This window comes from Cupressus sempervirens, chromosome 10 (assembly GCF_028749045.1).
Source record: "Cupressus sempervirens isolate cs-2001-9-10 chromosome 10, ASM2874904v1, whole genome shotgun sequence".
Lineage (NCBI taxonomy): Eukaryota > Viridiplantae > Streptophyta > Pinopsida > Cupressales > Cupressaceae > Cupressus > Cupressus sempervirens.
This window is the reverse complement of record NC_143127.1, coordinates 126,788,967-126,806,850: the sequence shown is the minus strand read 5'-3', so window position 1 is coordinate 126,806,850 and position 17,884 is coordinate 126,788,967. Positions and strand designations below refer to the sequence as shown.

General features: G+C 31.3%; 1 protein-coding gene and 1 pseudogene across 1 annotated transcript; one reads left to right on the top strand and one right to left on the bottom strand.

Moving 5' to 3' along the window:
* The first annotated feature begins 4,345 nt into the window (after positions 1 to 4,345).
* Positions 4,346 to 5,626, top strand: LOC149532947 (non-specific lipid-transfer protein 1-like). Its single transcript, XM_089803533.1, has 2 exons — positions 4,346 to 4,767; positions 4,872 to 5,626. Exons 1-2 carry the CDS (start codon positions 4,400 to 4,402, stop codon positions 4,879 to 4,881), a joined length of 378 nt encoding a protein of 125 aa, XP_089659659.1. The 5' UTR covers positions 4,346 to 4,399; the 3' UTR covers positions 4,882 to 5,626.
* A 6,385-nt stretch (positions 5,627 to 12,011) lies between these two features.
* Positions 12,012 to 12,613, bottom strand: LOC149532946 (non-specific lipid-transfer protein A pseudogene; annotated as a pseudogene).
* Positions 12,614 to 17,884: the final 5,271 nt, after the last annotated feature.

Genomic DNA, 17,884 nt, shown 5'->3' with positions numbered 1-17,884 from the left:
AATGAAGTATAGAATCAAATTTCTAATGTTATTATAATTAAGATATTATAATGTTGTTTTTGAGAATAATAATTAAAAGTGTTTTTTATTACTATAAGAATTATCTGTCATGATCTTTTCATCTGAGAGTGTTTTTGTAGGAAAAAGAGGGAGATTGAGATTCAGAGGGAGCCTAACATGTTATTAAAGGAAATCTATGAAGAAAAGGGAGAAGATTGAGGATTTTATTTAGTTAACCTTCAATGATCTTGTTCTTATTGATTAAGAGGGAGTAAACAATGTTGAGAAGGATTCGATAGTGATCATAAATTGTCATAGTCAAGAGGACTGTGATTCATACATTGTGACCATGTTATTTTAATGGGCCTATTCCTTGTGTACATCATGAGGAAGAGATGACTTCCAAATGATCATCACTTATATTTGCATAAGTTATTGAAAGGTGATGATCTTTCAATAACTTAATCTATTATGATAGATATATTACGATGTCTATGTAGATTTTGATAGATTATATTTTGCATGTTGGATGTTTATATTGTACATATTATGAGAATGTGAGTGCACATACCTTATAAACACATTTAGTACATGGTGAATGGTATGCGAATTGATGTTTAGGAGGCCATTACTCATAGTACTTGGTGAATATCTTGCATCTTGACATTTAGGAGGCCATTACTCAAAAGCACCTAATGTCAAAAGAGTTGATATTCAAAGTCAAATGAGTTCACTTTCAAATGTCAAATGAGTTGGCATTTAATAAACTGGGAAGTCAAATGAGTTGAAATTCCATAAACCATTTTTTACATTGAGGTAATATGTTGTTCAAATTCTTGTTTATCCTCCCTAGCTAAAAGGGAATGTTAATGTTTGGTAGCTTCAGTCAGCTAAACCTATGATACTAGTATAAACATAAACACACACACACACACACACACACACATGTATATATCTATATGTATATTAACATATATATTTAATATATGAGATATTATATATATTTATTAATAATGGATAGACATGTGTCATGAGGAGACATGTCTCTCTATGTGTCATTTACAATACATATAAGAGGAGATTGATGCATTTGAAAAGTATATACCAAGATCACAATGCAACTACATCTGCAATCGATCCTAAGAAAACAACATAGATACTTTTATTTCAATTAATTTACTTTACTTTCTCTTTTAGTTTTAGTAACCTATTACAATGATAGATAAGATAAAGAAAGAAATGCAATTGTTGAGACATAAAATAAGAACGTAAGATTCTTCATACCTATTGAATAGCATTCCACAAGTGTATATAGGGGTAGATTATAGTTAGAAGATTCTGCAATTGTGTATACACATAACCACATATTTTAATGGCTAATATTTGCCAATTGGCTAATTTTAGAAAATTTTGGCTAATAATTTAGTTCTTAAAAATATTTAAAATTCCCACATTTTAATAAAATTTAGTTCTAAAAATATTTAAACAATGTAAGACTCACAAATAAAATAAATTATTTTATTTTATTTTTCAAAATAATTTAAGATTGACCAATATTTTTATATCTTTTTCTATAGGACGGTTGCTTAATGTTCAATTCATAATTGTTGACCTTTTAGTATGTTATTTATTATTGTTTAAACCTTAAAATATTAATTTTATTTGAACAAGGGACTCTCCTAAGGCCCATAAATAAATAAAAACTTGTTGATTACATAAAATAAATACATATATTTGAGAATATTTTTCTTCTAAGAAACAAATCCTTAAATGATAAAGGATTTATGGCCCTTAATTTCTTACTTATTAGCCTTGAACTCTTGAATCATATAAAAAAAATTGTTTGACTATATATATCATGAATTTTAGTTACATTGTAAAGGTATAATTTAGAATCATAGCGATGCATAATCACTAGTCAACAATCCATATTGAGATGAACAACAAACCCATTACCTGTCACTAAAAATTAATATTACCCATAAATGTATTATTCTAACTTGTCAACATCATAAATGATAGACAAATATACCAAATTTACTTCCCATACAAGCACTATACCATAGTGAGAAGATGGTTGAGATTATGGAAGTGCTACATCCCCTAGTATTGCCAACCTCTAGTCAAACTATATTATTCTCTATCTATTTAATTTTTGAGGTGATACTTTTTATCCCTCATTAAATACAAGAAATATACCTCAAAATGTCAAAGCATGGTTGTTTGAACATTCATTCAAACCTTCAACTTTTCTATGAAGTATAGAATTAGTGGCTTTGAAAGGAAAATAATAAAATTTAGTATTTTTGTTGCCACATGATAAAAGAAAAAAGAAATTAGAATATGAGTGTGCAATCATAACTAAAAATGAAAGAGTGAAAACTAGATTCAAGTGACAAATTACTCTTACAATGGAATTCTTATAACTCCTTAAAGAAACACTAAAATTTTGTTACTCCATGAACATTTAAAATATCAAAATTAAATCTTATATAATAGAGTACATTTTTTTATTGAAATATATTCATTTTGATACTAATTAATCTTTTTAAAACTCAAAATACCATAAATCTTTTTATTATATGATGTATTCACTCATATCTAGACATTTATCTCCACATGCACCATAAAATCAATAACAAAAAATATTTTCTTAATCGTTAGTATGGAAAACTAGAAATATAGATAATTTATGATACAAATCCATATTACTAAAAGCTTGGGGATTTTAATATTAGATGCCACCATATAGTCATATCTATTTTAAAAATTTAAAGAATAGTGTACTTTCAGTCTTGAATTATGTCGTGATACATCGACATCAAATCCTATATATACTCATCTTCGACTAAAGCACATTATGTGCATTAAACCGATTACACAAAATGTGATATGTTTACCAAAATAAAAAATAAATAAATAACTCTAATAAAAATGTATTGAATGAATATGAAACTCAAGTGATCTAATTTAGGATTGTGTCAAATCATTTAATAGATGTTGGAAATCTAGAAAGAAATATAAATGAAAAGATTCCTCATGTGTATTGCAACTTGAATTAGAAAGCATTAAATTGGTGCACTTAGATTTTATGGCTAAATTTAGAATATTGCTACTTAAATATTGATAGTTGTAGATTTAAGCTTTCTAATAAATTAAACTAAGGTGTAGATCTATCACAATAAAAGAAAAACTTCAAAAACTTGGCTATTTCAAAATTCTATGCCTATAATTCTTTTGAGAACTAGGTTGTTTAAAACCTTGTCTAATACAAATTCTTTTTCTACCAATAGTGAAGATCTTTTAGAATAGAGTTCTATAGTAACAATTTGTATAGCTCTAAGATGATATTTAAAAATAACATACACATGTAGGAAGTGCATATGTACATTATACAAATTTTAGTTAATTTTATCTTTGAAAATAAATATTTCATGATTTCTCCTAGTATAATATACATTAAATATTTATAACAAAACTTAAATATAAGTTATGAATACATGTACCTAGTTGACATAATAAAATTAGCACAAAAGTGTAAGAATTTTAAAATTTAAACTTTGAAACTTAATGTTTAGATTCAATCTTAGAACTTAAAAATTGATTTAAAGTAAGAAATTTAAAAAAATAATCTATGTATGTATGTATGTATGCATATACATATATGTATATATGTATGTATGTATATGTATATATATGTATGTATACATATACATATGTATACATACATATATATACATATACACATATACATACATATAAAAAAAAATCAAAAATTCTAAAAATTCTAAAATTAATCATTTTAATAAGGATTATAATAACACATTCGGATTACATTCCATATACCCCCAAGCTCTACTTCCCACTATATGAATTATCCACCATATATAAATCATATTTAAGGAAGCGCTATATTTATCTTCATTTAAAATCAATAAAATAACATAATAAAAGTTAAAACGGCATGATGAAATTTGAAAATAAGTATGAACCCTCTATGGCAAGTGCCCGATACACTCAGCACTAATCAACTCTAACCAGTCCACGTAAACCATATGGATCCCCTTCAACCACCCCATCATAGTCCCATCTTTCCACCTCGCAATCAATCAATGGACACAAATCCCTCACCACGCAACCTTCCTTTAATCCTTGCCATTTAATATGCTCGCTCCACTCTTCAACAATCAAGCATTCAATAAAAAATATAAAATCTCACTCCTTAGACACCACCTCCCTCGAACAAACAATTGTAATAATCTCTCCACTTGGTTTGGATGCGATCAAACCCACTAATGAGATTCTTCTCAGCTTCTATATAATCTTAGATACCCACTACTGACATATTCAAGAAGTAGCTCTTCTTGGGTGTAAGAATATCTGGTTAAGGCGCAAGACAATGTCAATGGAAGGAAGTTACAAATGGAAATCAGTCTACTTTGTGGTGGCTGTAATTGCAATGGTGATGGTGGTGGGGATGAGAGGCAAGGCGGAAGGCGCAGTATCATGCTCAACTGTGGTCTCTGATCTAGTGCCCTGCCTTTCTTATGTTTCAGGAAGTAGCGCGAAGCCCACAAAAGGATGTTGTAATGGCATTAAAACACTCAACGCCGCCGCCAAAACAACAGCCGATAGACAAGACGTGTGCAACTGTATAAAGTCGGTGGCCTCTGCTTACAGCGAATACTATGATAGGGCCAGCAAGTTGCCTTCTCTGTGTGGGGTTAATCTCGGCTTTACCATAACACCCTCACTTGACTGCAGCACGTAAGTCTAATTTCTCTATTCCTTCGTTTTTTTCTTCGTCTTTTTCCTTGGCCAAATTCAATTTCACTATGGCGAACTGATTTGTTTTCATGTTTTGGGATCAGGGTACGTTGAGGTTCATTCGAGGGCTGCCATCTTTGTATTGCAGTATATGTGTAGAAGTTGTAAGAGACCTCATGAAATATCAGTGGGGCTTAAATAAAATGTAAATGTAGATCATCAGCGATGGGTAGTAAAGAATACCATTGCTTAGTGTTCTGTTCACGCGCATATATGAGTTGTGTAGATGGCCTGGGCTCTTCCTAGTAATATTTCTATATTCTACTCCTTTAAGTTATTCTAAAACCAAATTGTGTGTGTGCGCGCTAGACTGAATTAGATGAAGTTTGTTTTAGACCAAAATTGTTTTTCCTAGACTGATATTGATGACGATTTTCGAATATAATGGGAGAGAGATAAATCCAGAGGCCCTAATTATAATCTAAAATCATATTAGTTTGTTCTGCACAAGCAATTATTATTGTGTATTTCTTTTGGTTTGTAAGTAGATCCTTTTATCGATGCGATTTTTAGTCTTACAAATTGGAAGTTTCGTGCCAATTTATTTTGCTGTCATTTTTAAATTTCTTTTAATCAGATGGTAATGGTAGTTCGGCCTCGTCCGTCTAGCTACCAAACTTCAAATACTCAATCTACCACTCATGGCATGGATTGCAATTGCTTCTATTACCTTGGTCACAAAAATGACTGTGTTTATGGATAGACAAATTGGGTAGCACAATTATGTAATAAGGGGGCACCGGATTTGTAATCGCAAAACACTACTATAGAATTTCAGATTTAATAATGATGGCACTTCAAATCTCGAGTTGATGGAAGAGAAGATTAGGGTCAGGAGTTACTCCTATCAAAATTGTGGATGCTATGTACGGAGTATATTTGATCTCTGAAATGGAAGAACACACTACTTCACCTAAAATTTATACATATGTAGAAAATATCAAATTTACATTTCTACAATAGTTTTTTACAATAATTAAAAGTAGGTTTGGGGAAGCTTTCTGAAAGATTACAAAAAGTGTCAATATGGCCAATATGGTATAAAATAAAAATGGGCCCTAAAGATACAATTATTTGTCAGAACAAAAAATTAAAAATATTGTTATATTAGTTTATTTAATGATGCTAGGGACATCACAAATCATGACTCCTTACCATCAATTGATCTAGAGATTATTCCATCATCATGAATCATCACTTCAATATGGATCTTAACTTTACTAACTTCAGATTTAGGTATCCAACTCTATTTGAGATTGTGATTTATGTGAAATTTCAAGAATGATCTTTTTTTCTATAGTGATCTACATAGGTTCATAGTTCAAATTTACCACTTTTACTTGAAACATATTTAAAGAACCCTCCATTTCTTTGGGTATCAAAAAGGAAGTTGGAGCTATAGAACCAAATTGGTATGATGATTTCTGAGAAAAATAATAATTTGTCTAAGAAAGGAAAGCAAGGTCCTACTTTAATTTCAATGTTACACAATACAAACTATATTGTCTTTGAGATATAATTGATTCAATTAGAAGAGAATAGGGAAATGAAGCTCATTGTTCCTTAAGGGGTATAATTGATTAGAAATAAACTTGGGTATCCAAATATATAAGACAATTTAGTAAACTATCAATCAACTATAATAACATTCATTTTTTGATTGCCCTTTCAACTTCTAATGAGCAGATGAAGGTTGTGACTTTTCAGCTTGATTGAGAAGTTTATAAATAAGTTTGATTCATATTCATCAAACACAATCATAATGGATATAAATCTCATTTTCTCAATTAGTTTACCCAAATTTAATTTATTACAAACATACATCTCATTTATGATATTGTCCAATTGTATGGAGATTTCATGTTATGAATAGATTTTTAAAAAATATTTCTTGTATCCTTACAATACCTTTAATTCATATTGTGATATTGTGTTCTAAATTTACAAAATAATTAAGACCAACCTTACATACTTCCATTGACTTAAAAATATTTCTCTTTTAAATAAAAAGTATGTAATGGCTATTTTGCACAAACAAATTAAGTGTAGAACAACTCTTTTTGTGGCAAATTAAAATAATACCTTAGACATAATAAATAATATATAAGATATCATATGTCATATTGAAACTATACAAAATATATTAATAAAATAAATTATCACAAATACCTTTTAGTTGTGATTTATTCACGCATCTATTTAAGGGACTCATACTAGTAATTTTTATAATTAATTTCACACACATGTACAATCTAAATTGCACTTTGAATTTAGAAAAACAAAATTTATTTCTGTCTATGCAATTTAACAATGTGAATAATATTCATTACACATTAAATGTTAAAAAGTGGTCATTTAAAATGTAGATAGATAACTACTAAAAGATGTCACACTAATCATTCACTAAACATTGTTATTACTTATAGATATATGTCCTAGTACTCATGCACAAGTGGAGCAATGATGAACTATAATATATTTTTAAAAAAGTGATTAACTTTTGATACATCTAAAATCTATTAATGAACTTTTTTTTTTTTTTTTTTTTTAATACTTTTTAAAATTAATAATTATAAAATTGAATGCACAACACAATTATTAGAATGTGTTCCACTAAAAAAACCTTATTGTATAAATAATTGAAATGAATTCATTTTAATGAGATTAAAAGCATTAAACTTGTATGGATGGAAATTAAAATAAAGAATGAGGAGAGAGGATAGTAAAATTAGAGATTGTATAGTATGGTCTTATTTATGAGAATGAGACATATATTGCTAGTCTATAGAGAATTTAATGTAAATATAGTATTATGTATTATATTTATGATCTAATTAAATCTACATAAGCATAAAACATATGTAATAGTCTTATATTTATTATTTGATTGTATATTTAGTTTGTATATAATTAATATATATATTTTAATGAAATTTATGTTTTCTATAAATATTATTTAGTATAAGTTATCTATGTTCCTCAAAAGAATCTAATTGTTAAAAATATAAAATGTCTAAATTTTAAAATTAAATTTGTCAACTAGATTTATTATATATTAATCACTTTTTTAAATAAATAAAATATAAAATATAATTTTAAAAAAAAATGATAATAACAAAAAATTATAAATTATTTAAATATAAATATATTCACTTCAATATTTAAAAGATTACATTAATAAATTAAGAAAATGACAAGCCAAATACATTTTTAAAGATCTTAAAACATTAAAAAATTATAAATCATTATATTAGAAATATAATAAATGTATTTTGATCACATGTATGCTCTTCAATCTAATTGAGCTATCTTCAAATCTTCATTGGAGTTTATTTTAAAGTTTTGAAAGTTTGTATTGACTAGATGACAGTTTGCAACTATGCTTTGGATGATGGAGTAGATGTCATGACATGCAAACAAATTTTATGTATTGCAAATTCAATTTAAAAGTAAGAGTATTTGTCCAATTTTATTAATGCCCTATCAATATACTTCACCATTTCTATGGGTTCATAAATGTTACTTTCTGTAATATGCAGAGAAATGATAAGATAATATAAATTTATTAATGTCCAATGGGAGACCAACAAGGTTCTATGAGACTAAAAACTTATAGAACAAGAAGCAAAGAACCAGTAGACCACTAAACAGTGGTTGTGAAAGCAAATAAAAAAGAAAAAGAAAACCAGATACAAGATGTAGACTAAGGTGTTTTCCTAGGCTGGAAGAAGTCCAACACCAAAGGATACAGACCCAAATGAGGGAGAGAAAGTAGCCATCTTTGATATCTGTTGGTGGGTTGATCTTGATGATGATAATCCCTCTAGGGTCACTTAGATCTATTGTGAACAGTGGTGGAGGTATTTGAGGGACGCTTCACACTCTCCCCAAAGGGCAGGGGCAAGAAGAAGTTCATAATGAGCTACTCTAGAACCTACTTCATGGGGAATAGAAGTTCTAGGGTGTGATTAGGAAGCCACATTTCGTCCTAGAGATAAAGCACCAAACATCTTTGATCTGTGTAGCTAAAGGATTGTAATGAGCCACACTCTCCGAATAAACAATAAAATCTCCCTCTAATCTCATAATAAACAAGGCAATGGAAAATGAAGTGTAACTCAATCTCGATCATGGCCAATGTGCATAGTCTACAAATATGGTCCTCTCAATCAATGTGATGGTGTATGTGGGCCCGTAGATAGTGGGAACTAACCCTGAAAGATCCTAATACAAATCAAAGAGCATGGCACCAGCTTTGAGATAAATATATGGGTCAACCAATACTCCCATCCTATATGTCCAGAAATTTCTCACCATAGAAAGTTGTCCTTGGACTTAACCCTCTAGGTGGGTTAGTCCAATTCATAATGAGATACTCTCAATAGATGTCAAGTCTGACCTGCTCATTCAACTCCTCTTTAGAAGGGAGAAGATGAGGAGTGTCTAATGAGAACTGAAAGGGAGGTAGGTGATCAATGTCTATCTTGATGGAGCTTAGAAGGGATGTGGCCTAGGCGTACCAGTAGCAAGCTCTCACAAAGTTGTTAGATCTAGCAAGTGCAACTAAGGAGCAATATGCAAGGTAAGAATATGTGTCTTGGTCCTCTATGGAGTCTGCAAAGCAATGAAGATGGTGGAGAAACCATATTTGGTAAGAAATATATCCCCCAACCTAAAGGGATGAGCTCTGAACTCAGCCAAAATAATACTATGGGAAATGGAGTGATGGAATATTTAAGTCTCCATAACTATAATTTTTTCAAAAAAAGTCAATTTTCTTTTCCTTTCGACTATTTTTGTCAAAGTTAATAGGATATTGAATAAAAAGTGTCTTTTTAAATTTTAATAAGTGGAAAATTTACAAAATATATAATATGTTTTAAAAATAAAATAATTTTAGAATTCGATTGTTCACTAATTGCAAGAACATTAGACTCCAACACATTTGTGATGTTTTAAGCCATAACCTAAAACCCACACATTCATGCATGACATCTATAAATATTTTATTTTTATGTAAGTAAGATATAATATCCAACAATTTTTCTTTTGAGGAATATTAAAGGTTCATATTTAAAAAGAACGCCATCATTAATTCCAATAAAAGAAGAATCGTATATTTGAATTTGTTAGATTTATTACATTAATCAGGCTAGTTTCTAAGTTTAGTTTAAATAAATAAATTAGTTAAATGTATAGTTGCTAGAAGTTATTCCCATAAGCAATTTTTGTAAGGGAAAATAAGGCTATATAAAGATGCTCAAAAATCAATGTATATACTATTATGTATCACTTTATTATCTGAATGTATCTAGAAAATTTGAATCAATAAAATCAGTATTTTATATTTTAGCTCTTTCATTTAGTATCAGAGTCAAGTACATAGACAATGGAGAGTTAACTATGAGATGAAAAATGTGTTGTGCCCAGTAGTGACAACAATGTTTGTATGTAATAGTGAAGTTTTCAAGCAGTACTAACAAGCATTGCATTCATTATAGATGCAAGAGGAATGATTCTGGTTGGTAGAAACAATATATGTTTCCAATAGTCTTAGGAGTCAAAGAAGACAAATTTCCTATCAGTGTATTCAACAAAATTGATTGAGGAATGGAATCATTGCCAAAAAGCACTATCTATTAACATCAAATTACTATGGGAAAGTGAAGGGAGAAGCATCATTAAAATTATTTATTTTTCTCTTTTGTTATAAGATCATGGGCAATGCTACCATGTTTCTATCTAATATTCCATGATATCATTGATTTGGAGAGTATGTGATGTTTCTATAATAGAGATTTTGCTTGGCCTTTCATAATTTGCAAATTGTTTTATTTCATATGCTAGTCAACTTAAGGAACCATTTCCTATAGTGTTGGATGCATTTTCATTTGAAAATTTGTAAAGAGTGTTCGCTTTTCTATCGTACATTTTTTTGAAGTTGCTTGATTTTCTTTCAAAGCTATCAAGAAGAAAATGGATAAAATGACTATTATTGCTAAGTTTGAAGGTTTTGAATTCTACACATGGTAAATTAAGATGTAGTTTCTTTTGATTGAAAAAGATCTATGGGATATTGTATGTGGGTTGATGAAAAAGCTACAAGATTTTTGCTATAAATAATAGAAGTAAATAGGAGGCCAGAGGTAATGGAGGTTGGAGGATTTTTATCATCTCAAGCTAGCTTCTCACTTAGAGATGATTATTGCATGAGAAGCACCTATTTGTGTCCCTGTAAAGTCAGGGCTTGGAAAATTCATCCCTGAAGATAAGAGGGGACTTGATAGATTTGTGTCCCTGAAGAAAAGAGGGGGCTTGGCTTTGTGATTGTCCTTCTATGGAGTGAGGAGTGGGTAGGATTTGAAGAATGGTGTTAGAGACACTCAGAGGAGATGTCGACTTTCAGAGGAAAGGAGTCCATGATATATTAGTGGTGATTGTTTCTACAACACTTGAGGAGGCATTAGAAACTCTTGGAGGAGATGTGTACTTTCAGAGGAAAGACGACTCATGTGTAGCACTAAAGGAGGCATCAGGAACACTCCATGGAGATGTGAAATTTTGGAGAAACTATGTCTTGTTGTGTAAGGGAGGTGGAAACAATGTTATTATAAACACAACTTTAGGATTTGTAGTCTGAAGTTGGGATATAAGGGCAACTTCAAGATTAGGATTTGCAATCTGAAGTTGCAAAGAGAAAATCTACTTTCAAATATTGGTGAAGGAGCTTCATCAAAGTTTTCAGAGGAATAATATTGGTGAAGGCTTTCACTTTTATTAGATTAATGTACTAAGGGGGAAATGTTGGACTTATTACATTAATTAGGCTAGTTTCTAATAAGCAAGAATGTTAGACCTATTGGATTAATATAATGAGGGGAGAATGTTAGACTTATCACATTAATTAGGTTAGTTTGGGAATGTTAGATTTGTTGAATTAATGTAATAAAGGGGAATGTTAGATTTATTACATTAATGAGGCTAGTTCCAAGTTTAGTTTAAATAAATAAATTAGTTAAATGTATAGTTGCTCAAAGTTATTCCGATAAGCATTTTTGTAAAGGAAAATAAGGCTATATAAAGATGCTCAGACATCAATGTATATAATATTAAGTATCATTTCAGTATCAATTCTATTTGTATCTCAATGTATCTAGAAAATTTGAATTAATAAAATAAGCATTTTATATTTTAGCTCTTTCAGAATTTTCGGTAACAGCAGCCGTTTTTGGTTTTCCTCGTCCATGAAGGAGAATACATTTCTTATGATAGTCTTTATTCGAGTCTAGCCACTGCGTAGTGCGCACTGCGTACAGATATATTATTTAAATAGTATAAACACCCAGACAGTAACGTCCTTTGCCGATTTCAGGAGATTCTGATCACCAAAAAACAGACATTAACGGTGAAAAATCACAAGAAATAGTGAAAAAACTTGCTGCAGTCGACGGAGGGAGTGATGGGAATGCGGATGTCTACACCGCAGCGTTTGGGCAACTGGGCGGCTCTGGTGTAGTTGATGGGAGCTCCCCCAGTTAAAGAGTTAATGCACTTGCACGCCGCCTTTCTCTCCTCACTTGTACTGGCGGCGGAGTTGAGACTCTTTATGCCGTCGCAGCACGCCTTTGCAGGTTCGGCGTTGGCCCCAGAAACAAAGGCAGTGCTGCACTATATCCGAATCCACTGTCACGCACGATATAGCGGCATATGCCCCTGCGCTACTCATCGCCATCACTACAAACACAACGTAAACGAATTCCCACAGACTCTTCATTGCTCTTGCCATCCTTACTCTCCACAAATTATCAGTTACAAGTTCAGCTGTGTGAGTATTGGAGTTGAGGATTAGAGTATTTATAGAGATGGAGGGAGAGATTAAAGACAGATGTTATCAATGCAGAAAGGGGGCAGTAGTATTAACTGCAAGATTGTAGGTGAGTCGAGTTTTGTTGACAGTCATTATCTCTATTACGAGGATGGAGAGAGTTGGTTACAATCCCAAATCGTTATGACGGCTCCCTCTGCCTTTAGTCATAAATGAACTATCTGAGCAAAGGCGATTCGGTGTTTTAATTGTATTCTTGAATCTGTTCATACTACTGCTTGGTTTATGTGACGAGGAACAGAAATTTTGGAATCCATAATATATTTGGCCGAGGTAAGGAACTAAACAAATGATTCCACAATATGTTGGCTTTTTAAATTATTGTGTCCACTTTGAGAGTTATTTAAAGTATCATTCATTGTCGAGATTGCATGTTAATCTACATACATAAGAAAGATTTGTCATTAGACAGACTAATTAATTAGGGCCCATTAGGCTGCTGGAATGACAAAGTCTAGATTTGTAATTTGGAATTGTTTTGGGAAAATAGTTTGATCTATTTGGTTCACCTGGAATTTAGGGGAAGATATTTTTCTTTGTTTAGTTTTACAAAATTAAAATTGGAATTTGAATTAGAAATTGTTCTTAAAGCTGTAATTCAATATGTTACTTATAATGGGATGTATGATAGGACTTGTAACTACCATTTTGTCTCTCTTAATGACTTTCACCATAAAAGTAGGGTTTGTTTCCTTTTCTATCTATAGTGTTCACTTTCTCATAGTAGATCAAACAGTACAAGGAGAAACCCAATAAACCCATTTTTCATTAAGGATTGACGAATTTAATTATTTATTTTATGATGGATTATGTCAAGGAGTCTCTCCCTTTGATCGTCCCTATTAAAAAGGAGAAAAGCCCTAAAACCCCAGCAAATAGTAACAACAAAGGAAAGACCTTGATTAATGAGCTAGGAGAGGTGAAAACGGAGTTAGTTAAAAGAGTTAAAAAGAATATTAACTATAAAGAAATGGAGTCAAATTCAAATGAAGCCTCTGATGAAAAAGCTAAAAGTCTAGAAATGGAGGAGGAAGCAAAGAGTGATTTCTCTAGTGGGTTGGTGGAAACACTTTTTTGTCTAGTTAGTACCTTTCATTCCCTTATTTTGGTTCATTCCAAGGAGATGAAGGCTCATTTCTAGTAAAAGGAGGAGAGGGGAGGAAAAAATCTTGAAACTGGTGAAGAAGAGGAAAACTAAAATATGAAGACAGGGGAAGAAGAACATGGGTATGATAAAGAGGTCCCGTGCTATAAATTCTTTGAGGATAACATGTCTCATGATGTCTACATTGAGATAAATATTTCCCCTCTCAACATGGCTCCCAAAGAGTCTGAGGAGAAGATTAAGGAAAATAGAGAGAGGTAGTTCCCTTTTGCAAATATATTGAGTGTGGAAGAGTTCCATGTCAAATTACTAGAGAAAAACCTGAAAGGTATTGATATACATCCTCTTCTAGGAGTGCTCTAAACAATAAGAGTGATTTCAATGTGCACATTTTGAATATAGAAATGAACTTTCAACTCCATCAAAAAAATCAATATTAATTAGAGAGCCCTAAATGCTAAAGTGGAGGAAATTGCGAACAAATTGAATGGCAAGGCAAGGAATGATAATGTCGGTGATAATGTGGACGAGAAGATTCATGGTCTAGTGGGAAAAAAAATGAGAATTTGAAAAGAAATACTTCCATGTCGATCCATAATTACCAAAAATTGATGGAAGCCATGATGGAAAAATATGAACAAAATTGTTAGAAATGTGGATATGTAGGCATACAACATTATGGTTTTGGACTTGGATGAGGCTAAGGGCATGGAAGAGACTCCAAGTAAGAAGAGAACCAGGTCTTCTACTAGGAAGATGAAGGCGAAGACTGAAGAATAGATTAAAAAGGATATCAAAGAATCTACTAAGAAGATTAAGGAAAATAAGGACAAGATGGTATTGGAGCCAACATAATGTTGGTTTGATGATTTGTTCTTTGGTTCTTTGTCTTTTTTAAAGTTTATTCACATAGTCATTTGGTTTTGGTACAAGTTCTTTTCTCTATCTTTTGGTTTTTTTTTGTTGTTGTTCTTGGTTGTCTAGGGGTGCTGGTTGTTGTTCCATCATTTTTCTTTATATTAAACTTTAACTCTTATTTTGTAAAGACTTTTGGTGTTTTGGATCCCTTGTAAAAAACCTATTTTAACCATTAAATCAAAACAAGTTCATTTGCTAATATCCTTAGAATTAATGATGAAGGATTCTCCCCTTAAAACCACAAACACATAACAGAAATAAAGAAATAACTGCAATTAGGTAGAACAAAATATGAGATCCTTATTATCATCACAAATGTGAAATTGCAAAATTTAGAATTACAATACACTAACCCTCATGGGCGCCTTCATAACATTAATCTACAAAAAAAAGCTATGAGCTATCACCCATAAGTACTCAAGACAATGTATGTGCATTTCTTAAATAGGCAATTTTATGATGCCTAGGAAGGTTCTAGATGCTCAAACTTGATACCTAAGGCCGAAAGACCCTAGCAATGCATATAAAGTCAACCAAATATATTTTTGACATTTATTTTGGAAGGTTTGGTCAAACCAACTTTGGAAGGCCATAGCTATTGAGCCATTGCTCTGATTGGCTATTATAACCACTTTTTTAGAATCCTTAGTTTTTGATATATAGGATTAGATCTATGCAAGTGCCCATCCGACAAATTTTTGGGCCTCATCTGGGCACGTTTATGTGTTTGATGGTGAGCCTAAAGTTTTTATATGAAAATTGCACACAAAAAATCCATAATAAATCTATGAATACATATGATATGATATTAAGCCTCAACTAGTAGACTTATATATCCAAGATGAGCATCCACCTCTGAAAGTAGGAAATTTAAAGTTTGTATGAATGACTTACTAAGTAGAAATCCTCCATAGACAAAAAATTTGTATTACAAAAATCCTTATACAAACAACTGGAATGAAATATTTTTGGTTGATGCAAGATTCCTCTTACACCTAGGATACTCTTTCATTAGACTTCTAGAGTAATTTGAGAAGTGACCCTTTCACATCTTAGTTGTTCCAACAAAAACCAATATAGTTATGCTCCTCCCTTGCTAGCCATGATGATCTTCTACTGAACCCCATTTCCACTTGACCAATATTCTTCATAAGTTATCTTGCTTTTAGTTTTTCCAACATGACTATTTAGTATCTCCTCGATCTCCTTTGTAGCTAAACTAGTTGTTGGAATACTCCACTACACTTATGCAACTTCATCTCCATCACTTCCTTTATAATACTCTATCAAATCTGAAATGTTAAATACTAGTGAAACATTCAATTTAGCAAGCAACTCCACTACATAAATTTTTTTAAAATTATACCATTTCACTATCTTGCATGGTCCAAACTTCTTCATTTTCAGCTTATTATATATACCCACTTGAAAATGCTCTTTTCTCAAATGAACCATGACTTCATCTTCAATTTGAAAGTCCTTATACCTCATTTTCACATCTTCCTTAGCTTTGTATTATGTATTCATCTTTTTAATTTGTTTCCTCACCTCCTTAGTGATTCTTCAAATATTTAGCAAATTCTTCTACTTCAACACTACTTATCTATCATTTATCCAATTGCCTCAATTTAGAAGCATTTTTAGGACTACTCACACACATACAATCTAGAATGGTGATTTACCAGTACTCATGTTGATAGAATTATTATATTGAAATTTTTTCTGTGGTAAAATCAGATCCCATCCTTTTCATTTATCTCCAACCAAACATCTCAACAAGTTTCCCAAACTGTGATTCACAAACTTCATCTACCAATTAGTCTATGGATGATGTGATAAAGTGAACTTCGAATCCATCTTGAATTTATTTCATAGTGTATGCTATAAATACCCAACAATTTTGGTATCTTAATATGAAACTATACTTTTAAGAAAACTAGGTAGTCTCACCACTTCTCTGAAAATATGCTCTTCCACAAGAAGAACATCACTAGTCTTCTTGGAAGGAATATAATGCATGAGCTTTGAAAACCTTTCAACCACTACAAAAATATAATCATGCCCTTGTTGAGTCCTTGACAATCCAAGAACAAAATCCATGTTGAAATACTCCCATGGCTTCTCTGGTACTGGCAATGGATGATGTAACCCTATATTCTAGTTTATTGCTTTTTCCATCTGACATACTCTGCAACTTTGGACAAACTTCTTCACATCTTGCAGTAACTCTAGGCAGTAATAATTCTCAGTAACCAAAGTAATGGTCTTATCTCTACCAAAATGTCTAATCAATCCTCCACTATGCTTCTCCTTGATGAGATTCTCCCTCATAGAACTTCTAGGAATACACAACTGACTTCTTTTGAATAACATACCATCTTGGATAATAAAATCAAACCACATTGTGTTTTCAAGTGTGACAGGTTTTGCAAAAGCCCTCCAAGCTTTGAAAAAATCAAGATCCTCTAGATACAAATTATCAAGTTCCTTAAATCCAACACCTCAATCTACATCTTTGTCAACAAAATTTATCTTCTACTAAGAGCATCTACAACTCTATTATACTTCCTACTCCTATGTTTCAAAATAAATCTATAAGTCTACAAAAATCAATCCACGTCAAATGTCTTTGGTTTACTTTTCCTTAACTATATAAATATTGCAAAAATTGATGACCACTATACAAAAAAACTCCTTAGGAAGAAAATAGTGTCTCCACTTCTTCAATCCCTAAACTATAGCATAAAATTCCTAATCATAAATATAATATTTTCTTTTGCATCATTCCACTTCTCATTTTAATAAGCAACAGGTCCACCTTCTTGGCTCAAAACAACTTCTATTGTAGTACCACTAGCATCATGATCTACTTGAAACACCTTGTTAAAATATGGATGTGCTAAAACATGTTATTTTCTAACTATCTATTTCAACAGATTAAAACTCTTATTTTCTCTGACAGTCCACTTAAATTCTTTCCTCGTTGTTTTAGTCAAGGGTCCACGAATACTACTAAAACCTTTTTGAACATTTTTAAAAAAATAGCTAGTCCATGAAAACATTGAAAACATCTCACCTTTGTAGCACTCTTTGGAGTATGTCATTCTAGGATAACCTTCACTTTATCTAGGTCCATTTTCAGACCTTCT

Excerpts from the sequence above, each read along its gene's own strand:
- LOC149532947 (XM_089803533.1), top strand. The coding sequence starts at position 4,400 with ATGTCAATGGAAGGAAGTTACAAATGGAAATCAGTCTACTTTGTGGTG.